At 39.5% G+C, this 26388-nt stretch overlaps 1 protein-coding gene across 1 annotated transcript in view; it reads left to right on the top strand.

Moving 5' to 3' along the window:
* The window catches only part of LOC119859715 (putative ferric-chelate reductase 1), a 44992-nt gene that overhangs the window by 5231 nt on the left and 13373 nt on the right, over positions 1–26388 (top strand). The window contains 13 exon segments of the mRNA XM_043491307.1: positions 2447–2476; positions 2478–2644; positions 3604–3641; positions 3643–3741; positions 5160–5176; positions 5178–5249; positions 5694–5778; positions 10809–10994; positions 13515–13616; positions 15146–15287; positions 17997–18110; positions 21885–21997; positions 25237–25323. Of these exon segments, the coding sequence (XP_043347242.1) occupies positions 2447–2476; positions 2478–2644; positions 3604–3641; positions 3643–3741; positions 5160–5176; positions 5178–5249; positions 5694–5778; positions 10809–10994; positions 13515–13616; positions 15146–15287; positions 17997–18110; positions 21885–21997; positions 25237–25323 (1252 nt within the window).

Below are 26388 nucleotides of genomic sequence, written 5' to 3'. Positions count from 1 at the left end.
CCAAAGGGGCTGGAGGAGCAAACAGGATTGCACGGCAGCCTAGCGATAGACAAAAGGCAAGCAGCATTTGCTGTGATGGGACTGGAGATTAGCTCATTGGTTTCCTTGTACTCTGCGAGAGTTTTGCCTGAATAAGACCTGAAGTGCTCAGCATCTCTGAAAATCAGGCCCAGAATAGCAATGACGCCTCTGCCCTGGGCCAGAGCTCTCTGAGTAAGGGGCTTCAGCAGCGATTGGTGTGGGGCAGAGTAAAGCAACCAGGACGGTCATGATGGAGGCTGGAACTCTGTCCTCACCTCACACCTGTGGGAAGACACGCCTTCAGACACTCCTTCCGCCTGCATTGCACTTTCCAGCCCAGGAGCAAGGAACCATTTCACACCTTAGCGCTGCGGGGAGCTGAAGCCCAGAACGGGGAAGTAACTTGCCTGAAGTCATCCAGTGAGTTGGTGCCATGGTGGAGAATAGAAGCCAGATCCCAACTCCCAGCTCTGTGCTCTGATCCCCAAAACAGCCCTTTCCAGATCCATTGGGAGGCGGGGGGAGGGACTCTAGCCATGTGCAGGAGACCCAAGGCCATTTATTTTAATTAAATATATAGACTAAATAATGAAATTAATAAATGTTCAAGCTGAACATGTATTAATTCTAATGAACAATGCCACATTATGCAGTATTCATTTTTGAAAGTTTATAATAAGCAATGCTCTGGGGGGCACAAGGTGGAAGTTTCACCTAGGACGCAAAATATCCTTGCACCAGCCCTGACCACAGGAAGGGAACCTCACGGGACAGGAGACCCTGGAACAGGTTAGAAAGGGGATAACTGTTGAGGGATAAAGGGGACTACACTGTGGCGCTGTAAATAAAAACACAAGGGTGAAACACTGGAAGAAGGTGTGAGGAAACTTATTTTGCCAGCCTGGGCACAGGGGAGAGAAGGAGGAAACCTGTGCAGACCCTGTGACAAGAATTCACGTTTTCTAATGAAAAGCAGTTCTGAAGAGCGGGTAAGACATTGTAGTCTGGAGAAGCATTACTGGCACCTGAGAGAGAGTTAAAATTTGCAGGTTGAATCTAGAACAGAGGTGAAATTGAGCAGGACTCTGGTATTTGGGAACCTGGGAGGAACATCAGCATATGTTCTTCTAATTTTCTGGGAAGAGGAAGTATAAGGCAATCTAGAGCTAGTGAAATACATTTGAGAATGAAGATCTTAGGCTGGCAGGAGAGACATAGTGGGAAGAAAAGCAAGGGAGCCAAAATTTGACAAACTGTGTTCTTATACAGCTGCCATCATAAGCTAAATAGGCCCATTTAAATTGTGGTGCACAGTATTCTAGAGAAATGGAGCCTTACAGAAAAGAGCATTAATAAATCATTTATATTTTTAAATTAAGTACAAACATTTAAATTCTTAAATTCCCTAATAATTTTAGACACTGAGACAATAATTGGATCGGGAGTTTCAGGACTGTGGTAACAATATGAAGTTCTGTGAAGGGAAAGTTGAAGAGTAATCCTATATTACTCTTCAGTAACGGGTCATGCTATCTGTTGTTTTAGTGCACAACAACATGCTCAATAGAATCGTTATACCTTTATTTTAAAATTTGTTTCCATTAATAAAATACTGCAGCCAATGTTTGTTTTGCAGAGAATATATGCACATACAGTTCACATTACTTAGCACTGTGAGACGATTTTATTTTTTAATTCAAACTTCTCTTTAGATAATATCTTCCCAAAATTGAAAAGGGAAGGAAGCAGTTTTTTCAAAGACACTGTGGTCTGCGTTGGAATTAAGCTGTTACACTACTTGATGTTTTGTTATCTGCTCCCCTGGTGGGTCTGATTTAACTACAAGTGTGTCCTTTTTTCTTTAAAACTGCTTCACTTAGGACTGCTTACAGAATATTGGTTGGTTTGTTTTTTCTGTAGAATATGTCTCTGATCAAACTGATGGACCAATTATAGTATTCAGTGGTTGTTTGAGAAAGTGAATATAGACTGAAGAGTGTTACCAAGCCTACTTTAGAAATGAGATATCTAGCTGGTGTAAAGGTCTTGCTTCAACAAGTTTATATTCATATTATTATTGTAATTATATTCCTTCCTAGAATGATGATTTTCATCTTTTAAAAATATTGTCCTATATAAATCACATCTTGTGAGTTGGAAGTGTTTCCAGGTTTTTCCTATTTAGGTATGATCAGAAGTCTGAACCCACCTAGGAGTGAACAATTGATAAAATGTTGTTATGTTGGGTTTTTTGCTTAATATGAAACTCTTAACGACTTCCAATAAAAGCAAGTGGACCAGACCTTACATGTCGTGCACATGCAAAATTCCTATGGATTTCAGTGCAACTATTGGTGTGCAAGTAGATTTTCAGCAAGTACCTATGTTTTTGGGTTTTTTTTTAATTGTTTGCTTCTTCCCTACAGATGGAAGACTGGATTTACTGTCTTTCTTTTGTGTGTGGTGTTTTCTGCAAGGGTCCTTGGTTTTTCAGATGGAAAAATCAGCTCAGCTTGTGATTCCATGTTACCTAGTCATGGTAACTCTGTTTCACAAACTGCCTCAGCACCTTACAGGATCTCCATATCCAGCACTTCATTTGACCCAGGAAACAAGATCACAGGTAAATTAGAACTTTGAATAATTTGGAGTGTCTGGATGGGATGTAAATGAATGTAAAATTTTTAAAGAAATATCAAAGAGGCTCATTATTTTAGCTCACTGATTGTGGCCATTTCAGTTATATTACATTGCACTGTGCAGAACCAGAATACCATTGTAGTTTTTACAATGTCTTGTGCTCTCCCCCAGCAGTCTAGCCTTCAGAATTCCAACAACATGGGACAAGACTGAGCCCTGTTCACAGGGGAGAAACCTCCTACAAGCCTCTGGTTCATCTCTGTTTGATTTAGCCATGTGTCCTATTTTATTGCTTTGGTTTTAGATATGTTTAAAATGTTTAAAAAAGACCTTTCATGGTCTTTAGGTGTTTTTACTTTAGCTATGTAAATACACATAGCTCTCTCTCTGCCTTTAGATATGGTTCTTTGTATTTATAGATCACAAAATTACAAACATTCCGCTTGCAGGAAATTTGCTGTTGTATGTAACTGATAATACAGAATTAACGGGTCGAATCCTCAGTCTGCAATTCTTATTTTCTTCATTATCAAGGTTCATATGTTCAGAATGCAATACACATTTTCACAAACAATACCCAATTCAGCTAGCATCAAACCATCCCTCTCTCTGGTAAGAGGTGTTGAAGCAAGCCATACTATTTCTTAGGTTATTCTTAGTGATACGAAGCTGAATGATGCTATAACTGGTTATTACTTTCACTGTCTTGTGTTGTATGCAGTGCTGTTGTAGCCATGTCAATCCCAGGATATTAGAGAGACAAGGTTGGTGAGGTAATATCTTTGAACCAATTTCTATTGGTGAGAGAGAGAAGCTTTTGAGTTTACACCAAAGTCGTCTTCAGGTCATCATTCTTACTAGACAATCTCATGAAAGAGAGTGAGTGACAGTAGCTAATATTTAAATTGATTATTTTAAGTAACTTCCATATCTTTTTCCCTCTGACTCTACAAGCAATTGACAATTTCAGTTTTAAAGGAAATTTTACTGCAGGCCCGAGCAGTCAGAGGAAATGGTATTGTTGGTACTTTTCAAATCATAGATCCAAACACGCAAGGTATTTTGTGTAATCAAATTCAGGTATGTGGTCACATTTTAAACTAGTTTGTTGAACTCATAAGTTATTTTCCTTGCATTGTGTAAAAAACATTATAAATATTGTCTTTTTGCATTACAGATGACACTAAATGTGATCTGGAGGCAGCTTCATGCTTTTTAAAGTGTTTAATTCTGCTAAATCATTTTAAAAATAAAAGATGTATGCTAGTTTTTCTGTGATGTAGACTAAAGCCTGTGAGAGTAGTAACAAATAGGACTGGTTGGAAAAGGTAACAGTTTTTGTGGGAAATACTTTTTGATTGTTTTCAAAATATTTCAAAATTTTAAAACAGAAATTTCAGTTTTTGAAAAGCAGAAAAGTTTCTGGGTTTGAGTGCTCCCCGAACCCCCTTTTTGTTTCCCCTATAAGAGGAAAAAAGGGGACACGGGAGAAAACAAACTAACGAAAAAAACTGATTGGGGGGGGTTGGAAATGAAACCAAAGTAAAAAATTATTTGATTTAAAACACAACTAATTTTTTTTCATCAAATTCTTTTGGAATTTGCCTTTGAAAAGCCTTTTGTCATTGTTGAAAAAACTTGACCCATGGAGTTTCTCAGGAATAATTACTCCATGTGTAGACAAGCCCTGAGAACTGCATCTTGGGCATCCAGATTTGTGTGTCAGTGATTTCTGCATCAAATGTGCCTAGTTTTTTCTAATGGCCAGCTTTGCAAATCATCTGGGCCCAGAGAGCCAAGCGGAGTGGGTTTTTTATGTCATGTTTCAGAGTGAGTATAAACAAGTGCATATTAAAATCATGTGTGTTTTTTCCTATTTCTGTGAAAAAGCAAAATTACTAGGTATGTAGCTAGTCTTGTTTTCTAGCACTGTGGCCTCTGTTCAGATTCAAAGTACTTCTTTGACCTTAGCTACCAGGCCTAGGTCTTACATCATTAATGGAAAATATACCCCTGTGATTCCACCTGCTAATCTTTGATTTCAGGCAATTGCAATTGAAAGCATTTAAAGATTATCTTCACGGAGAAGGCAGTTTGGGTTAGATATTTTTACTGTCAAGGGAGGAGATAAATGTTTGGAAGCCACTGTAGGATTCTTGCCTCTCTGGCCACTGGACAGGGGACTTTGTATTTTACTTTCCAGACCAATAGCTGCTGGTCACTCAGCCATATATTGGTATCAGAGGAAACTGCCTGCCCTCTCATTTTCAGGGTGATTTAAATTATCTTTGCTGCTGTTGATGCAAGAACATTGTACTATTCAAAGGGAATAGTTAGCTCAGAATGAAAGTATGAGTGGAAGCTCTAAAAGTCAGTTATCTTGAACCAGTTAATATCCTGGATCACTGCTTCAATGAGAGGAGGACCTCATGATATTTCAGGGGGAAAAGTACATTACTTTCTTTCATTCAAGTATTTGGCTTGGTTTTTAATTGCAGAATTCTGCAATGAGTCACAAATCGCAACAGCAAGCAAAATGTAACAGCAATTTGGGTAGCACCATCAGGCACAGGAAATGTACAATTCAGGTATGTTTTTGGTTCCTAATATACTAACATTTCATAAAGAAATTAATTTGCAGAAGGAATAGAATCTGTTAGATTTTGCAAAGGACTTATCCTTAGCAATATTGTAATGACAGTGATTTGAGATTTGCCCATAATTTTTAGTACCTCCTGGCCTTTGTTTCATTTCTAATACTTTTAAGATATGCTGGCAAGATGAGGTTTCATGTTTAGTTTTGTCTTATCATAAGTAGTTACTGAACAATGTTTTCCCAAACAATGGACACCCTTAAGATTAAATCCCACTTCCATCTCTAAAGGTAAATGCCTCTATCTATTTGAAAAAGTCAGGATTGATTACTGCCAGCAAGATGTCTGATATATCTAGAAATGTTACTGGTGCCTTATCAGAACATTTCCCAAAATAATGCTTCAAAACGATGTGTGTGGTGTTTGTTTTGTTTCCAGAACAACTGTTGTTCAGAATTTGAATGTTTTCTGGGCTGATGTCAGAAGTCAAACTCTTGTGTCTTCTAGCTGCCCCGTTGACTCAGTTGTAAGTTGTTTCATTTTGGTATGATTGTGAATATATTGTTTCACAAATATACATAATAGTGAGTCAAATGAATGAATCTGGGGCAATTTTTCCAGGAAACTTTTGGTGAGAGGTTTATTAGAGCTAAACTCCTAAGATTATTATGTTTTCTAATCAAATGAACTAAATTTAAACTTAGATGTTTAATTTTCTTTTAGTCCATTTTAAATACCTTTATGATAGTGATGGTGATTTCACTTAATTGTAAATATAGCTATTATAGCTGTTGCCTCTTGGGCAAAATCTGCAATAGTTGGTCTTAAAATAGCAAAGAAGGGGAATAGAAAAGATGTACGCCAGGATTGAGGTGATTTGATAGAACTACACGGGGAAAGATTGTATAGCCTCTGCCTGAACCAGACCTGTCTTAAACCGATGCAATTAGCTTTTCATGTACAGAAACCCTCCTGTCTACCCTCATGGCATTCCTTCAGATTTCTGTTGCTGTCCCAGTACACCTGCCTAGGAGTGGCACAGATGAAAGTATAGGGAAAGTACCCTAGATGGTCTGTTCTTTAAACTGCTGCCTTAATACTCAGATCTGATGTGTGGAACCTCCAATCCATTTCTACCAGTTCCATCCATTCAATATGGAACTAGATTAGTGGGCCCTGCTAAAGACTCTTCTGTCTCTACTCTCTCTCTAATCCTCAGAAGGCAATCAAACATATAGGACCTAGTGTGAGCATATAGTCACACTCTTGGAATTTTAAAGCTTCAAGTTATTTGTCTCCATTGCTTTCTTTTTAGTGCTGCATGTCCTGGGTAATTTTGAAGGTAGGGCTTTGCATCTCACCATTGATATGTGGACCAGCAACACAGGCAACAGGTATGCCCTCAGTCAGCAGCATACCTCATTGTAGGGGCATGAGTTTGGACAGCCCCACCCTTGCAGGGACATGGAGAACCTGTGTGGTCTCTCAGAGGCGTGGCTAAGACCCTTTGCTCTCTTTGCTGAAGTTGTGGCAGCAAACAGTGAATTAAATATCACAAAGGCAGTGCATGATTGTGGTTTCCAGCATGTTTCGTGCCTTGCTGTCTGCCTCAGGCTGGTTTGTAAGGGAATTTCTGAAAGGGGATGCCCAGTCCAGGTATTGCTCTCAACAACCGGGAAGATCTGCAGCCACATCAGCCGATTCTGAGCAGTGTGCCACAGCCTTACACAGCCGCAGACTCACTCTTTCTGCCAGGCCACCAGATGAAGTAGGTGGTGGTGACCAGATGGAATTTCATCTTTTACCTGCTGGAATGTCTGTATGGGCAGAGAGAAAAGCTGTGCTAAAGGTGGGGAGTCATCACAATCTGGGAGCAGCTGTTTTGGTAAGACAGTGCTTCAAGTGGCCTGGCTCAATTTGTATTTACTTATTTATTTTTGGCCCCTGGTGACCTACCTGACCTTTAAGCACTGAGAAGCTGTGCAAGTGTTGTACATCCATGAGCCTACACAAGCACAGACAGACATCAGCTTCCACTTGTCACCCTTCCACTGACTGCTCTAGAAGCTAATCAACATCCAATGGCATTTTGGTGAGGCTATAAAGCTGGTCAGATGGAGTGATGTGGGAATGAGCCAAGAAATTTCCTAGCTGTGCCTGCTGGAGAGAAAACTGACTCATGGAGAACCTCTTCCATCAACAGAGAGACGGGAGTTGTGCTGTCTTCTCTTCTGGGTAATTGCCATCTCCAACCCATCAGGGAGAAGAAGCACTATTTGATGGCAACATGTCTCAACCCCTGATTGAAAGCACCATGGCTTCCTCCATCTCAGATAAAAGGGAGGCTGAAGCAGCCATACCCTACTTTAAAAATCACCTGGGAAGCACGGTGGCTGAAGTCATTGCTTGTGGCTCTCTAAAACATGGGCCACAGCATCATCCCCACCAGGAGGCTCAGACACTCTTCACTGCCAGCAGTGAAGAGGGATGTGAGACCAGAATTGCATCAGCTGGCTGTTGCCCACCTCTCTTATCCACCATCACGCTGGCATTTGGAGCGCCTCTTTAGTGCACCGGGCAGTACAGTTTCTGACAGGTACACGTCTCTCCACGGGGAATGAGGAGAGGCTATCATTCATCCAAGTGAATAGAAACTGGCTGCCCCAGAAGCACACCCTGATGGGAAGACCCTGAGGCCACAGCAGGAGAGGAGGAGGACACTGCTGATAGCCTACCCTCTTATTGCTATCCAGACCCAAACCCTGCCCTTGTGAAATGATGCAAGTGGAGGGACTTACCTCAGTGTCCATTTTGGGACTTGCAGAATGGGCACATAACAACAGAGTCAGACACCAGTCCCGGCACCATCATGTGGAATGTTATTTATTTTATATACTGCACCCTCACACAGAAAGAGAAAGGGACCAGCCTGCCAGCTGTACATATATAGGAATGAGAGACTGATTGTATCAAGAGCCTTGGGGAAGTGTGCTTGCAGAGCACCTGCTGTCAGTGGTGCTGGAACAGTTTTTGGAGTAGGGGTGCTGAGCTGCACCCCTCTTACCCCAGTCTGTGCCCCTTACCGCCCCCTAGTGCTGGGGCCGGGAGCAGAGATGCGGACAGAGATAAGGTGGTGGAGGCTGGGGCCACAGCTGGGGGCAGGGTGCGGAGCTCTAGGCATGGGGCCAGCGGCCGGGACCCCGGGACTGCAGCCGGGACCCCAGGCATGGGGCCAGCGGCCGGGACCCTGGGTCCAGCAGCAGAGTCCCTGGGTGCAGGACCTGTGGCCAAGAGGGACCCCAGGGTCTGCGGCGGAGCCCCCGAGCAGCAGCGGAGCTGGCAAGTGGGACCCTGAGGGGCAGGGGTGCAGGGCCAGTAGCTAGGACACTGGGCGCAAAACCTGGAGGTGCTTCAGCACCCCCCCACGCACCCTTACTTCCTGCACCTATGCCTGCTGTACCTCTCTGATCGTCTTCCTTTGTTATATAGTTAGGAAATTTAAAAAATATCTTTTTGGGGGGCTGGGGTGGTGTGTGAGCGCAAACTCCTTTTCCTCCACTTTACATTATTTAAAAAACAAAGTGAATGTGAAAACCACACATGGGTTGGGTCCCACTAGATTAGATTTGTTAATTAGTCAGTGAGTGAACAAGTCAGCCCTTTTTAATTTCTCTCACATCTGCTCTGGCACTGGTTTCAGTGTAGAAACCCCAGAGTAGGTGGGTGAAGTGTACTTGGAGGATTTTGGATCACCTGAATGAGGCCATGATCAATAGTAGAATTTATGGTTGAAATTTCCCATTTGTTGTTTTAGAAATCAATTTCCTAAATAAAACAAAAATGTGTTTAAAATGAGAGGTTGGCTTCAGAATTGTTTCATTAAGTTGTTTTTAGGAGCATAATGAAGGAGTGGTGATTAGGGATTGGGAACACCCACCCCCACGCTCCAAAGCAGGAGGAAAAGATTCTAAGCAAAGTGTAGCAGTTGTGGGTGTCAGTAATATCACACACGCAATGCAAGTGAATACTATATACAGTCAGGAGTCAGCAGCAGCATCACACAGTGTTAGGGAGCAGGAAGGAGGCCCCTGCAGGGGGCTAAATGAGCCATGTGGCAGCAGTGTTTATGCATGGAAGCCACACAGAGCTGTAATGTGTGTGGCTAAGAGCCATTTTTATGCTCTGGTAATGTAGGGCAATTATGTTGGAGAAGGTGTTCTAGGCCCAGTGTTGCCAACTCTCATGATTTTGTCATGAGTCTCATGATAATTGTTTTCTTTAAATCCCCAGTTCTAATGATTTCAGCCTTCATTGGAAAAAGTAAGCTTCTAGTTCTTGGCTCTGGAGAAATGTGATCCCAGTGCACCCTAAAGACTCAAAAAGCAGAAGGAAAATAAAGAACTCAGAATCTCATTGTTTATGTAATCTCATGATTTTAAAGCCAATCTCATGACTTTTGGTGAGCCTGATTCATGATTTTTGGATATTTGGGTTTGGCAATACTGTAGGCCCCAAAGAACAGACAAATAGAACTAACGTGAATATTCACATTAACATTTAACAACTTTTTATGTTTATACTTTTTAAAATAAGAAATAAAAGTTAAGGGAGGGGAGAACCATCCCTCCTGGATCCATTAGCCTTCCTCTTTTAAAGAAGGACTAGAACCATCCCCTTCTAATAGGACAGGAATAGATGGGTTCCACAGGATGGAGCTTGGCTTAGCAGCCAATCTGTAGGCTCTGCCTTCTATTTCAGGAACCCCTTCCATCCTGCAGGCATTGGGCCTGGAGGTGCTGTTGGGTTACGGATAGAATGTAGGAACCTGTGAAGGAGCAATCATCTCCCATCAGGCATGTCCCCAGGTAGCAGTTAAGGGAACATCCTGTAGATCCAGGGCAGCTGCAAATATCCAATAAGCAGTGGCAGACCAACTGGCAGCATCTCTGAACAGGGTGTGGTGGGGTAGCTGGTGCCATGGCTACCTCTATAAAATGCCACAGAGGCCCTATGATGAAGACATCAAGGCAAATAAAGACTGCCTGAAAACAAGTCTTGCTGGGGCAAGTGGAGTTCGGTAGGCAGCTCATCTAGGAGCAGGGAAACTCCAGTTTCAAACCAAGCGTGTCAGGCTTGAACAGCCAACGTAGAAAACTTGTCCCATAGACATGGTCACACCAACCCTCAATAAAGAAGTGGCAAGGAAGAAGAAGAAGAGGATAAAAACGGGGAAAATGTTCCAAACAGCTGCAGAGTTGCTGGCCATCCAAAAGCCAGCATCTCCCCAGAGTTACAACAACAAAATATCTGAGATACATAGTTACTCCCTATTCTAAGCATAGGGAGATATGGTGGTATTTAATGTTCTTTAAGGTGGCAACAGTTCTACATATAGATCCACCTATTTTATTTCTTCTAACAGGTGAAGAGTTGAAAGTGAGGTTTTTGTTTTGGTAAATAGGAGACGTAGCTTTATTTAGATAATATTGCCTAATTAATATTGATAAATTTAACTTACAATTTAATAGTTTTTCATGCTGTTGTAAATTACAGACCTCTGGATGTGAAGACTGTGGCACACAGAAGTTCTGTTTCAGCAGTCCCACTGGGTGTAATCTGGATGATCCAAACTGTTATTTCATGTCTTCTGAGTCACTAGGTGGTGATGCTTTTAAATTTGAAATGAGCGGCTTTTCTGATGGCTATATAGCCATTGGGTTTTCTGATGATACACAAATGATAAGATACTATCACTGAATACATTATTGGAACAAGAACAAAGTTCTGTTTTGCAAACTGCGGAAATTTGACAACAAATTATTCAGTGATTACAGTAGAGAGACAGGGAGACCTGTAGAGCAGGACAGTTCCATTATTTTTAGCAAACCTAGTAAGAGTGTTGATTATTCACAGATTCAAAGGACAGAATGGACCTATCTGATCATCTCTTCTGACCTCCTGTATAACACAGGCTATAGAACTTCCTTAAATTAATTCCTAGAGCATATCATTTAGAAAAACATCACATCTTGATTTAAAAGAATGATGAAGGATCCACCATGACACTTGATAAATTGTTCCAGTGGTTAGTTAACCTAAAATTTACACTTTATTTCCAGTCTCAATTTGTCTAGCTTCAAATTCCAGCCATTGGATTGTGTCAGACTGATAGACCTATAATTACTGGGGTTATACTATTTACCGTTTTAAATATTGGCACAACAGCAGATTTCTTCCAGTCTTCTGGAACTTCCCAGTGAACCAAGACTTACTGAAAATCAACATTAATGGTCCAGCAAGGTTCTCGTCCAACTCTTTTAAAACTCTTGGGTGTGAGTTATCTGGGCATGCTGATTTTAAAATGTTTAACTTTAGTAGCTGCTGTTTAGCATCCTCCTTAGATACCAATGGAATGGAAAGAGTTATTGTTATCATCATCATCTAATATAACTACATGATCTATTCTTTCCCCAAATACACAACAGAAATGTTTATTGAACACTTTTGCCTTTTCTGCATTATTAATGATAACTCTACCATTTCCATCTAGCAATGGCAAATATCATTGTTAGGATTCTTTTTGTTCCTAATTCACTTACGAAACACCTTATTATCCTTCATTCTACTGGCTACATATTTCTCTGTGTCCCTTTTTCCCTTTTCAGTGTTATATAATTCCTTGCTTCTGATTTATATTCATTACTATCAAATTCCCCTTTCTTCCATTTGTTATAGATCTTATAGCTGCCTTCACTTCACCTCTAAACAAGATAATTTCCAATTATCATTTACCTTTTTCTGTTAACATTCTTCCTCCTAGCTGATTTGGCAAATAATTGCTTTCAACTTTGTGAAATTGGCCTTTTTAAAGTACCAAGTATTCATATTATTGGTCTCTACTTTATTCTTTTTGCATATTATTAATGTAATCAACTTATAATCACTTGTACCAATGCTACCATTCATTTTTAATTCTGTGATCAGTTCCTCTTTGTGTCATTGTAAGGTCTAATATAGAATTCCCCCATGTTGGATGCATCGCTTTTTTTTGAGTTAGGAAATTATCTATTTCAAAATTCTAAGAAATCATGAAGAACCGTAGCACATTATCTGAATAACAAACACTGTTATAATATTACAGTTCTGTGCACCACAGAGACAAATACCAGTTAATTGGCATTGTTTATGAGATTTTGTTTTTCTTGATATTTTTTCAGCTCCATAGTTATATTTCTGTCACCCAATTCAGCACTTACACTCTGAAGTCAATTTGAATGGGGTTTCAGTCTGAGTCAATACAGAATTTGGCCTTTATACGTAACTGGTATCTGACTATTAGGGAACTTGATTGCCACGGTGCTTGTTGTGTGCTGATATGGCACAACATCCTTTAAGTAATACATCCCAATAATCTTTTTTTTCTCTTTTTTTTTTTGTTAAAGTATAGTGTTATGGACATGTGCAACTCAAACCGCTGCAGGACAAGATTTTCAAAAATAGGAATCTAAAGTTTTGCTCCTAAATAAGACTCCAATTTAGCAAAGAGCATAAGTTAACATGCTTAAGTGTTTTGCTAAATCATGTTCTGAATAGACAAATTTTCAGAAGTTCTGAGCTGTCTCCCATTGAATTCATTGGGTGCTTGGTCATTTATATAAGTAGCAACATATGGATTTAGGAACCTAACTTTATGCTCTCACGGTTTAAAATCTGGCCTTGATCAATGCATTGCATTTTTAATACAGACATGTGAAAAGTGGTAGAAAAAAAATCTAAAAACATCTTTTAGGCATTTTTCCCCCAAATGAAAAGCTGATGCCGTAGATCCTCCAGGTACACTGACTGACTTTAGTTACAGAGAACTTTTAAAGCACAGGTGCCTTAGATTGGGATGAAAAGTTATTTGTAAAAGGAGATCATTGTTGCAGTGGCTTCTTTAGAGCCAGAGTGGAAAAAAGGCTTGTGTGACGAGAGTGGCCCATGTTATACGCATGCTCCAACTATTGCTCCTTTGCAAGAAACTGAATAGAAGATTATATTTAAGGTGTAAAGCTACTGGACATTATGCCAATTGTCTCTAATGTAGAGATACCCTCAAATATCAGTAGGGTTTTGATTTTATTATTATTATGGTGCTCAGTTCTGTAGTCTTGGTGCACCTGAAACTCCCATCAAAGTTTGTGTGAGATTTCCCTGTGTAAGATCTGCATGCAGCTTTACTCAGTCACCACTGACATGGGCAAAACTCTGCTTTTCCAGGGGAATGACGACAATTATATCTGTGGCAAGAATGCAACAGGACAAATAGAAGTTCAACGTGCCTTTTCAACTGGACGAACTATTCCCAACGTTTTGCCTCTGGTAATTTAATTCCAGATTATGTTGTATGTATGTGTAGAATAACGCTGTTTCAGATTTTTTACTGTTGCATGCTTTTTATTCCAGAGTTGTTGCTGAGCTACAGTATCAGTGCTGAATTTCAGACAGGATGATAAAATCACCAAACTGTGAACTATAGTATTGAAAGCTAGCAGTATAACTTTGCTCTGAATAGAGTTTATCCCTTAAAATTGATTTGGACCATCTATATTTTCATTCACATTAGCTTTTCTTCTGGCTCTGCTCTGATTTGGTATTAGCAAAGACTAATAGCTAGACAGAGACCAAGATAGACAGGAGAAGGGAAAAAAGTGGATTTTTTTCAGCCATTGATTTATGCAGTAAAACTTAAATCAAGTAATATGCTGCTAAACATTTAACCACTCAAAAATGTAAGCCTCGTAAAAAGAATCATGTTGTTTATGCCTCCTGCAGCAGTATGGGAAAAAATACAGTTTAAAAAAAATTAAGACAGGTATATAAATGTTGGTTTTATTTTTTAAGTACTTATACCAGAAAAAAAATTATTAGCAAAGGAATAATCAATAGATTTTCTGGAATATGCTACATCAGAGTTTTCCTTCTTTTGTATATCAGTTATGAATATCTACTATTACCTATACTCTAGTTGACCCCACTGATCTCATTCTAGTTACTCCTAATTTACATTGATATGAGTGTCCAGGGGAATGAGACCCTAAGCCAGTGGTGGGCAGGCCGCATGTGGCCCATCAGGGTAATCCGCTAGCAGGCCACGAGACAGTTTGTTTATATTGACTGTCCGCAGGCATGGCCGCCCACAGCTCCCAGTGGCCATGGTTTGCCAGACCCAGCCACTGGGAGCTGCAGGAAGCAGTAGCCAGCATGTCCCTGCAGCCCACGTCACTTCCCACAGCTCCCGTTGGCCGGGACTGGTGAACCACGGCCACTGGGAGCTGCAGGTGGCCGTGCCTGCGGACGGTCAATGTCAACAAAGTGTCTTGCTGCCCACAGTGGATTACCCGATGGTCCACGTGCGGACCACAGGTTGCCCACCATTGCCCTAAGCTCTGATGTCATAGTTAACACACTGGGGAAGAGCAATATACATATTTTATTTGTGTCAAGTTAAAGAAATGACAGATTTTAACTAAATGATCATATAGTTTTGAGTCTAATCCTGCACACATTTATGCATGTGAATACTTGCTCACATGAGGAATTCCATATTCACATGGGTATTTCCAATGAAGAGAATGGGATTTTTCCCTTGACTAAAATTTCTCAGATGCATGTTTTCAGAATCAGGCCCTTATTAAGTACTAGTAAAGAAAAACTAAAAACCTGGCATTGCTGAATCACTGTTTACTTAAAGTTGTAACGTGGTGCAAATCCATAAATGACTCTTTACTAATAGCCCATAATAATTTTGTAATGCTATTTCTGCTGAACAATTTACAAATTCTATCATTTGTTTATTGCTGTATGATGAATATTCTATGTAATGATAATTACAGATATTCTGGTTTTAGGGTGATGTTCAGAGCATAATGACTTCCTTTAACAATGGAATCATCAACTGCTCTTTCATTACAAGAAATCCCATATCGACTCAGTCAAAAGCTGCCAGCAATTTGTACTTCATATTTCTGGCCCAGGGACCATCATCAGCTGGTGAGTGTTACCTTATCATGCAAGGTCCAAATGGAAGAGTAACAATTGCGGAGGTGTGCACACATGTACATACATATGCATACACACTTACACATATATATTTTGTGGAGGAGAGGAGGTACGGAGAATGAGAGGTTTGAAATGTGAGCAGGATAACAGATCTTTTATGGTCTGAGAAGATAACATGCTGACGTGATGGCAGTAGCTTGATACATGTGAAGCTTACGCTATTGGAAAGAAATATATTCTCAGAGTATTTGGGTTTTTTTTATTATTGCTTGTAAAAGAGCAGCACAAAGAGGCTCCCTCCAAGATCAGGGCCCCATGGCAATAGGCATTGTACAGACGGTCTCTGCATCAAAGAGCTTATGGTCTAAATGAGGGGTCAGCAATCTTTCAGAAGTGGTCTTCTTCTAAATCAGGAGTCCGCAATCTTTCAGAAGTGCTGAGTCTTCATTTATTCACTCTAATTTAAAGTTTTGCCTGCCAGTAATACATTTTAACATTTTTAGAAGGTCTCTTTCTATATGTCTATAATATATAACTAAACTATTGTTGTATGTAAAGTAAATAAGGTTTTTAAAATGTTTAAGAAGCTTCATTTAAAATTAAATTAAAATGCAGAGCCTCCCGGACTGGTGGCCAGGACCCGGGTAGTATGAGTACCACTGAAAATCAGCTCATGTGCCGCCTTTGGCACACGTGCCATAGGTTGCCTACCTATGGTCTAAATAAACAAGACAAAGGATAGGAGAGGAAGTAGAATTGGTAGCTTACCCAAGGTCACACAGGTTTCAGAGTAATAGGCGTGTTAGTCTGTATCAGCAAAAAGAACGAGGAGTACTTGCATGCATCCCATTGCATGCATCCGATGAAGTGGGTTTTAGCCCACAAAAGCTTATGCTCAAATAAATTTGTTAGTCTCTAAGGTGCCACAAGTACTCCTCGTTCCTTTTCCAAGGTCACACAGGAAATCAGTGGCACAGCTAGGAATAGAACCCAGGACTCTTGAGTCCCATTCCAGGAGTGTACATACTGGGTTAAAATATGTACAAAAATATAAAGAAATATTGGCCCAACCCTTTCCTACACTCCAGCGACTTTGTGGCACTCAGGCAATGCAAAGCAATTGGAAGGCTGGCTTAGGTGGCTCCACTCAGCAATCCTCTTGGGTACAGGAAAATCCATGGGTGGGTTAGAGCTCCCATAGTGACTCTATGCTTCCTTCCTCTTTACCCCTTGGCATGTAGGGGTCATGGCTGGGGAAAGGAGCCCTACACTTCTATTATCCCAGCTATTAGAACGTATTTAGACCATGCACAGGTAGGTGTAGCTTAAAAAGGGCTCAGAGGCTGCCATGTTGAGGGTATAATGGCACTAGGACAGGACAGAAATAGGGGGTGTAAAGGAGGCTTTAAGGCACCTTTTGTGCCCACCTTCCTGAGCTGTGCTAAATACTGGCATGGTTCAGGATTTGGCTCATTCTGTTCCCCTCATGATTAATGCAGCCTATTAAAATATTTGTGCTGAGGATTGGGGAAAGGTTTGTTGCAGTCTGTGTAAGCTTTGCCACTGTGCACTTATCTGTTTGATGCAGTGATGTGCACTTCAGGGGATGTGATTTCTAAAGCATACTAACGTGTTGCACACTCACTTGTCTGTGTAGACCCTGCTGGTGTGCACTAAAAGTTTCCTAATGCACTTTAACATAGTACAGTTTGAAACACTACTACATCAAAGTGCCCTAGGGAACATTTAGTGCACAACAGCAGGGACTACATGGACAAATTAATACCCAACAAATTAGTGTGCTTCAGTAATCACCCCCCTGTAGTGCACATTACCCCACCATTTAGACACGCCCTAAGATTCCAACTCTGCAAGTGCATCAGCCAACATGGATCCTTTTGCCTTCCTGTAGTTCTATTAAATCTCTAATTTTTTTATTAAAATAAAAAGTAATTTTGTAGTTAAACCCCAAGAAACAGTGACAAATTATAACAAATGACATTGCATTTGCGGAAGAAACTGTGACTCCAAAAGATCACTACAGACATTTATTTGGCCACCCTCAATCAACATTAAATCCAGTCCAAAGTACTTTAGTTTGAATATGAAGTTAGGGTCTGATCCTGCAGTGTGGCCAGTGCCCTAGTCTACAATGGTATTTTCAGGGGTTTAGCACCTCTGAAAATTAAGCTATTTGTTTAATTCCATAAATATGGATTTAGAAGCCTAACTTTAAGCATCCAAGTTTGTAAATGTTGGTCTAGGCATTCTATATGCAAAGAACAAATGATAAAATGGTTAACAATTCTGATAGCATGGGCTACCTGTTCTGCAAATGCCAGAGATGATGATAAGTGTATGAATAATATTTATTATTTGGAAGTAGCAAATCTGAGGTGAACCCATAGACATGGAACTGATTTCTGGCTCTCCCCGCATTCTGTGGACAAACATTCAAAAGAGAATCTAAACCTGAAACAAAAAAGCCTCATCTTGAGGGATCTGTTGGAGGAGACATGCCAAAATAAAAATATTAAGCTGCTGTTGTGACACACATTCTTGGTTCCTAGGATGTGCCAGTATGTATCGTGGCAAATTCAATACTTACTGCTTGCTCTTGGCCCGTGAATAATCTTTTTATTTCTTCATTTGTTTTAAAGAGCCCCAGTAGCTTGAATAGCAGTTGCTTAATGTTTGCAGGACAGATACGGAAGCATCTTAGGACACCTTTTATCACTCCTCAGAAAGTGAACATTTCAAGCTATGAAGCAGTAGGTGGCACCAGTTCTACACCTTCTATTATTAAGGTTCACGGTAAGAATATTTTAAAGAAAGTAACTGGATGAATCAACTGTCCATCCCTTCCTTGTAAGGGGGAAAGTGTATGTTTTTATAGATATGCTCACACTCACATCCTTTCCTATGAAATAAGGCTCCTATTTCTAGTCCTGCAGATTCAAATCATATTGGACTTTAAAGTATTTTTTTTTTATGTGTAGAAAATCGGTCACTGGTGCTGGACTGAATTTTACCCATCTTAGAGGGATGGAGAGGGGAGAATTGCACATTTGGGAGAAGGAGGACATCAACCAGCTGCCATTTTTTAAAGTTGCTCAGTGGATTGGACTGCTAGAATAAGTCCTAGAGTAGATGGATTACTGAGTTGGGGGGAAGAGTAGGAGAGGAAGCCAAAGGTGCACAATGCATTTATTTATTCTATTGTTCTGCAATTGAGCATATGATTCTCTAATTTATCACCTGGGTATTTATTTCCACATGTTTGGGGGGGGGTGTATATACACTGCACGCACACACACGTAGTGAACCAGATCCTCAGCAGGTGTAAATTAACATGGCTTTATTGAAGGTCTGTTTCTATATTATGTGAAGTAATTATCTTCTGCAGCTGACACAATAAAAAAGGCTAAATAATAACAAAATAAATTTGAGCAGGAAACTTAGATGAAAATTCATATTATACATTTGATAATTCTCTGTATCAGTTATGAGTTATTTTACAGTGATCTAGAAAATTTGAAAATTGATTTTCCACCCCACAACAGATTACCTTTAATTTTCCAAATCTCATTCATAATCTGATCTTTCTTGTGTGAGCTTTCAAAAATAACATGATAGTTTTACTTCCAGGAGAAGTATTTTGTAATATAGAGCATAGTAATTTTTAAAGGGTGTATATAATACACTCCCAGTATGTTTCAAGGAAGATCAAGTGCAATCATTAAGGCTAAAAAAGATTAATCTTCAACTAAAAGATACAGAATAGAAATAGATTTTGGAAAATCTAAAATCCATATATTTGAACATTTGCTTTCTCTGGTTTATGCTCCACAGAGAGCTTTGATCTTGACAACTGGGATTTCTCTGTACTGAATATCTTCAATATATTACAAAATATGACAATAACAGATTTACAACAAAGGATACCTAACTGTTTCCTAGGAATGGCACAGTTCTAGACATTAACTATACAGCTGGGTTAAAACTCAGGAAAATTATATGGTTCTTGCATGATAATTTACCTGGTCATATTAATCACCTAGATTTTTGTTGTTAAATCTTTCTTCATTTTTACAGAGTAACAAAGACACACGTTTTGTGACATTGTCAGGTAAAAATCACTGCTGTGTGTGTGTCTAGTGTAGGAAAGAAGATGGCTATAAAGAGAGAGGCTTAGAAAAGAAGAGAGTACCAGGGAGAGGAGAGAGATCCCCCTACAGAGACTCAGGGTATGTCTACGCTATCCATCGGATTGGCTGGCAGCGATCGATCCAGCAGGGGTTGATTTATCACATCTAGTCTAGACGCAATAAATCGACCCCAAGCGCTCTCCCGTCAACTCCTGTACTCCACCACCGGAAGAGGCGCAGGCGGAGTCGATGGGGGAGCGGCAGTAGTCAACTCACTGCGATGAAGACACCATGGTAAGTCAATCTAAGTACGTCGACTTCAGCTACATTATTCACATAGCTGAAGTTGCGTAACTTAGATCGATCCTCCCATTGTTCAGACCAGAATTCAGGGCTCAGGGAGAGAGAGAGATAGAAGAAATGTATAATGACTCAGTAGGTGACTCATTTATCAACTACACTTGTTACTCCTGGGGACATTCTGTGCCAAAAAAATTAAAAATTCTGCAAATTTTATTTGTCAAACTAATGCTACATAATATTTATCTTGGTAATTTATTTCAAAATACCTGTCAACAAGTATGTCTTTAACAGACACACAAAACTCCTCATAAGAAATTGAAAGGGAGGTGGATATTTTTTGCTGTTTTTAAAATTAAATAGGCAGCTAGTTTTGTTTTTAAAATTATTATGAAGAACAAGTTTAAGCTTTTTGTAATGTGCATTGTTTGCCTGGACTGCTCAAGACCTGAATGCTTGTGTAGGAGGAACTCTTTGAGTTGGCTTCTTAAATACCTTCGTGCTGTTTCACACCTGATACTCCTTGATGAAACATAGAAGCTTTTTCTTATAACAGGCTTATTCAAAGTGATACAAACTACGAACTTGAGATCTTGGAAGAGTGTTGCCATTTTCATAATGTAATAAAAATACTATAATGATAAATCATTAATAATAAATAGTGTGTCATAAACATGTCATATTTCCAAGATCATTGCTTTTATAATTTATACTCAGGTAAAGGAGAAAATCCCGGGAAATATTCATTTTTACTAGGGGGTTCACGAGAATTGACATTTTCGTGAAAGGGGTTCATAGGTTGTTAAAGTTTGGGAACCACTGCTCTAGCTTGCTCTCCTTCCCCCCCAGCAGTGTCTTCTATGTGTGAGCTGGGCTCAGCTGGGTCCAGTGGCCCCTAGTGGCAGCCAGCAGCACTGCAGCCCATTTCTGTGGGGGAAAGGAAATTCTGCATGCACGTTAATTTCTGCAAAATTCTGCATTGCACAGTGGCACAGAATTCCCCCAGGAGTAACGACTTGTATATAAAATACAATTGCATAGCGATGTTTGTAACTAAAAGAAAGTGCATCAATCCTGCAACTTTTTGAGTTCTTGCCATTATTTGTATGAGTTTTTCAAGGGCTGCAATTTCTGATAAGTTTTATATCAGTTTCTGACTTCTAGAGATGAACTATGTTTCCACCTTTTCAAAATAAGCCATTTGGCTACAAATGCAGCCTGAAGGAACTAGAGTTTTTGACAATTTGTAAAGCCTCATTTTTGTCTGCATCTGACCTAGGGCTTGTCTATGCAAACATTTCATCCACTCCAAGCTGGGGTGAGACACTGGCTGCACTAGCCTGCTGCAGTGTAACTGTTTGTGTGCACGCTGTTGATGTGAACTAACAGTCTGCCTATGTGCTGTGATTTAGTCCTGTTTCAAAGAATACTAGATCAAAGTGCTCTAATGAATTTTTAACATGCATCCCCAGGGTACACAAAGTTACACTGTAGCAGGTTAGTGAGGGCTAGAGTCAAGCCACAGCTTTCTGCAGTCTAATTGTTTGTGTAGCAATCCCTAGTATGAGTTTCAGTGTTAAAGGAATATTATTAACATTTAACATAAAGTTTGTTCTGTTACACACCTCTCTCTAACAGCCTTAATAGTACTGTTATGTTATTGCTTGAAGAAACAGAAATGTGGGACTTCCCTCTTAGCAATTAAAAACAAGTGTTTATTATTTAATTTGAAAGAAAGAGAGGGAGAGAGAGAGAGAATGTTAGCACACTAGCTTAATTACACTAAAAGAATGATCCCTAAAGGATTCTATCCTGAAAAGACCTGAGTAGTCTGGCCTCTATCCAACAAAATACTTTTAAACGCTTGGGCAGTCTCATTGAAGTCAATGGAATTATCTACATGCTTCTAGTTAAGCACGTTCTTGAGTGTTTTGCTGGATTGTGGCCAGAGTGCTCAGCACCTCGTAGGATCAGGCTTGAAGTGCAGCATTATTGTGCTAACCCAAATACACTTGCCTTTGTTTTCTGCTTGCTTAGTACTCCCTGAAGGTGATTTTGATTGTTTTTAATTAGGAGTGGATTAGAATTACTGTTCAGAATTTGAACATATCATCTATTCATTGTCTTGGTTTTTCATAAGGGGCCCTGATGCTGATAGCCTGGATGACCACAGGAAGTATAGGAATGATATTTGTTAGGTATTTGAAGAATGCCATCAGAAAAAGTCTTCTTGGCAACGATGTTTGGTTTCAGGTATGTAAATAAATGGAACAAAAACTATCAATGACTATAACAGCATCACTGGCAAAATGAAATGATACAATGGGCAAACAAGTGAAAAGAAAAACTCTAAGATTGTTTTCTCTATTTCTTCTATGATTTTGCAGTGAAAATGGAGAAACTGTTTCTAAACAATAACTGATCAAAGGGAAGTATGTGTACACACACACTCACAAAATGCATAGGTCATCCCATTTATTAGAAAAAACATTTGGAACTTTTATATCCAGTAAATGGTTATGAAAAATGACTATATTAACAAAAATCAGGGTTTGTAGCACTCAAAACAAAGTAGAATGATTCACTACCCTACAAAGAGACTAAATGTGTAGCAAATATTATTCATTATGAATAGTTTGACCAGCTCTAATGTTTGAAGAGAATATTTAAACAATGTTGAATACTACAGAACATCACAATCATATGCATGACATTATTTTGGTTAACAACAAGAAGGAAAAAATGAGATCAATATGCTTTAGGAAATAAAAGGCCAACACAGGGAAGTTCTTGCATGATGTAAAGAATGCCAGTTTACACCTCTCCTCTTTTTGTAGGGTTTATTCCAGGATAAGGAAAAGGCATGTCGTCAATAGTGTGAGGGGATAGAGCTGGATGACAGTGCACTCTAGCAGCTCTCTGGCTGCTCTAATTTTTTTTGCTGGGGAACCATTTCTGCACCCATATGCTCTCAGGGTCAGAGAAGGTATAACGGGGTAGCTTAGAAGCACCTTTGCCTCCCCTTCCTGCAGTGGTGTCAAACTTGGATCTAAGAAGTTGTAAAATAATCATTGTTAACGAAAACTTTGTTTGAATTTCCACACTATTGCTAAAGAAATTTAAAAGGGTCATCTTAGACACCACATGACTTGTAATGCCTCATCACAAACATGGAAGTTAAGAACAAGCTCTGAATTTATTGCCTTAATTTGGTGGCTTGACCACAGCTATTAGCTGAATTGTTACAAGTTCTTTTGTATTTCATGTGTCTAAGTTATGGCTATTCACAACTGTTCAATGGAGGGTATTGCTATCAAAAGATTGTCATGCAGTTCTATGGGAAGTCTCATTGAAAGTATCCTCCTTGGTGCAGTAAAATTAGTACACAATGACTGTGCTGTCTGGAGTGTTCAGATTGATGCACTTACTTGACATGATTCACAAGAAGCTGTTAACCTGGAGGATCTCTTAATACCAGGGGTGTTGGTCAGACGCTTGACCATTGACTGTATTTATCTGATGTTCATGGTAGATTCAGATTCTTGAGAATGGAAGCTTTCATTAAAAAAATAAGTTCATAACCTGGGATTTTTCAAAGGAGTCTATGGAACTCCCAGCCCAAGTCCATGTGGTTGAGAAGATAGCCTTCCCAATGCAGAACAATGTAGTACTGTTCTAGTCAGCCTGAAATGGCAGCTAAGACAGGTATGAACTGCCCTATTTATTTAACTTATGTTGATTCTGAAGCTTAACAATGGCACTTAAGACCATATTTTTCAAATTTAGTCATGCCATCTCATGCCTAATTTGCACATGTAGTTACTATGATTGTCATAGAAATTTAGTGATTGCATACCCAAGTGGTCAGTTGTCATCAGTGGGAGATCTGCCGTGAATCATATCACCCTAAATTTGTAGGCTCTTGCTGTGGAGCACAGTTAAACATAATTCAGCCTTCTTTGTATAATGAATTTGACACTCCCATTCTATGTGATACTACTGTGTATTGGAGGCAAATTTTTCCCTTTTTTGGAAAATGGTGTGGACAGAAATATGCTTATTTTCATGCAATTGACATATCAGTCAAAAAGTATTTCTCTGATTAGAAAATCATACACATCTTGAAACCATAAAGGTGCCCAGTGCATTGCTTGGCGTATATATGTATGACATGGTGTGAACAGGAAGATGAGGATGATAATTTGAACATTGTATAGAAGCATCATTAGCTATGTTTTTTGCTGAGTAGACTGAATTGCCTCAGAAGCTGATATGCTAACCAAGGACGTTCTTGTTACATAGTGCTATCAGCAGATGGAGATGGAGAATATATAAAATTTACAAAGAGTACCATAGCAGCTGAACTGTACCCCATTCCTCCCTGTTTCCCGGCAGCTGGGGAGCATCTTCTCACTAGGTGGACTAAGCTGTTTGGTTTCTCACACTACAGTTTTCAGTTTCACAGAGCTCACTTAAAGCAAAATGTTCTAATTAGGGGCTAGATGGTACAACCCTTACTAACCCAGGAAAGCTCCAACCCAGATGGTCCCAGTGACTTCAGCATGAGAGTGTACAATCCGTGAGGCCCTTGGTACCTAAAGTTAGACATCTTGGGGCAGTTCTTCAGCTGGTGAAAATTATCAGAGCTCCACTGAAATCAAACGAGCTGCGACAATTTACACCAGCTATGGATCTACCGTGTAATTACTGACCCAATTTTCAGAGGTTCAGAATTGATCTTCCACAACTCCCATTGATGGGAAAATGTTGACCTTAGTTTTGAATGTAACATACTGCACGGCATAGCATTTTATTTTCTCCTTTCCCCTTTGCTTGTAATGGAAAGTGGGCTGACCATTTTTGGTATCTTTACTTCCTCCTCAGAGGCAAAATTCTCTCCTGTTGCTTTATATAGATTTCTGAAATTATTAATTAACTAAATGTAAGCCCTTGGTTTGATAAGAAGTATTTTAGTTGCAGCTATTTTGGGATAGGCGGGTGAACGCAAGAATTCCATTTCTGCTACTTAATCATGTGACCTGCTGTATGGTAGAGTTTTCTAGAAATTCAAATATTGATAATAAAGAGTTAATTCATTGATCTGCAGATAGACATTTTGCAAACTGTTTATAAAGTAGCTACTTGTCAAACACTAACCAATATGCTGTCTTCTAGTGGTGCCATTAAAAAATGAAAGAGATTCTATGTTCAGATAAGACCCACATAATATGTGAAGCTGCATGAATCAATGAATAATCAAAGGCAAAAATAGAATAATATTTTTCACCACTTTAAGTGAACCTTAACCAACTTTGTCTCTAACCATACATATTAAGAGCTTACAAATTTCCAATATCTAACAAACTTTGCACTTTTTCATTTGTATACTAACTTCAGTTGTATACTTCAACTTGTACTATTGCAACAAAACAACAAACACATTAATATATACTGTGGATGAGTTTAATAACCTGTAATCTGTTTTTACTTAGATTCATTTGTCTCTGATGCTGATAACGGTTGCAGAAACAATAACTGCTTTCATTCTGGCCTTTGTAGCAGCAATGGGATGGACTAGTGTAAGTTTTACCCAGTTTCTCCCCACCAACTTTCTTGGTTAACACATTATAGAAAACATTTCCTTCTCATTTTGGTGCCTTCAAATGCACATACAGAACGGAGTGTTTCACTAAAGACCTTCCAGTGTATAACCCACTGCTATTAGATTATGTCCTTTTGCTAGTTTAAGAAAATTGTTCATATGCAATATAATCTCTCTTGTCATTTCATTCATATTCTAGACACAACATATCCTGCATTTTGGCAGGAGGTTAGACAGATGACCCTTGTAGTACCTTCTAACCTTATGATTCTATGATCCCCTTTATTTATTTCTTGCCATAATGATGTACTGAGTAGCTGATGAAGTAATTTCTCTACCTGTTCTGTCTTCAATATTTCACCTCTCATCTCTCTTTGTTCGTTTCACATCTCAGCTATATACGTGCCATCTTTCCCTATTATGGAAAGCTGCTTACCTTATTCTTGTCAGAGATCAGCCTGAATCAGAGGCCTAGAGCCAAACCGTCTGAATCCCTGAAACTCTCAGAAAGTTTGTGTCCAAATGTCACATCTATGATGGGGCTAGCTACGTAATTACCCTGAATCAGAACTTCTCACAACCTTGAGAAGCTTCAGATCTGGAATCCAAGTTGTGTAATTCATGTTGCAATTACAGGTCCTGATCCTGCAAAGGGATTACGTCACTCCTTACTTCTGAGCAGAGTGCGACTGATGGCAATGGGACTGCTGTGGGAGTAAGGGTGTGCACATGCAGATCACTTTACAGGATCAGGGCCATATAGCTACTTACCTAACTTCCTGTCTGTAATGTTTTTTTTTATCTCGCCATGTAATATACTGTAACACATGACCCTATTTTTACTTTTTCTATCAAAACACAGTTTTCCTTTAACAAAAAATGCTGCTCAGCATAATCAGTATTACCTAAAGTTTGAAGGGAAAGGGTTAGGATAAGACGTTCTGATTGTTATTCTGAATATTATTGTTCTTACATACATTATCAGTCTACTTTGTTTCCCCATCTTTGTGGGGGAGAGTGGAATTTTTTTTCAATACTTTAC

Source organism: Dermochelys coriacea, chromosome 8 (genome assembly GCF_009764565.3).
Source record: "Dermochelys coriacea isolate rDerCor1 chromosome 8, rDerCor1.pri.v4, whole genome shotgun sequence".
NCBI classification, from domain to species: domain Eukaryota; kingdom Metazoa; phylum Chordata; order Testudines; family Dermochelyidae; genus Dermochelys; species Dermochelys coriacea.
Note: the sequence above shows the minus strand (reverse complement) of the source record. Positions and strands in the feature narration are given on the sequence as shown.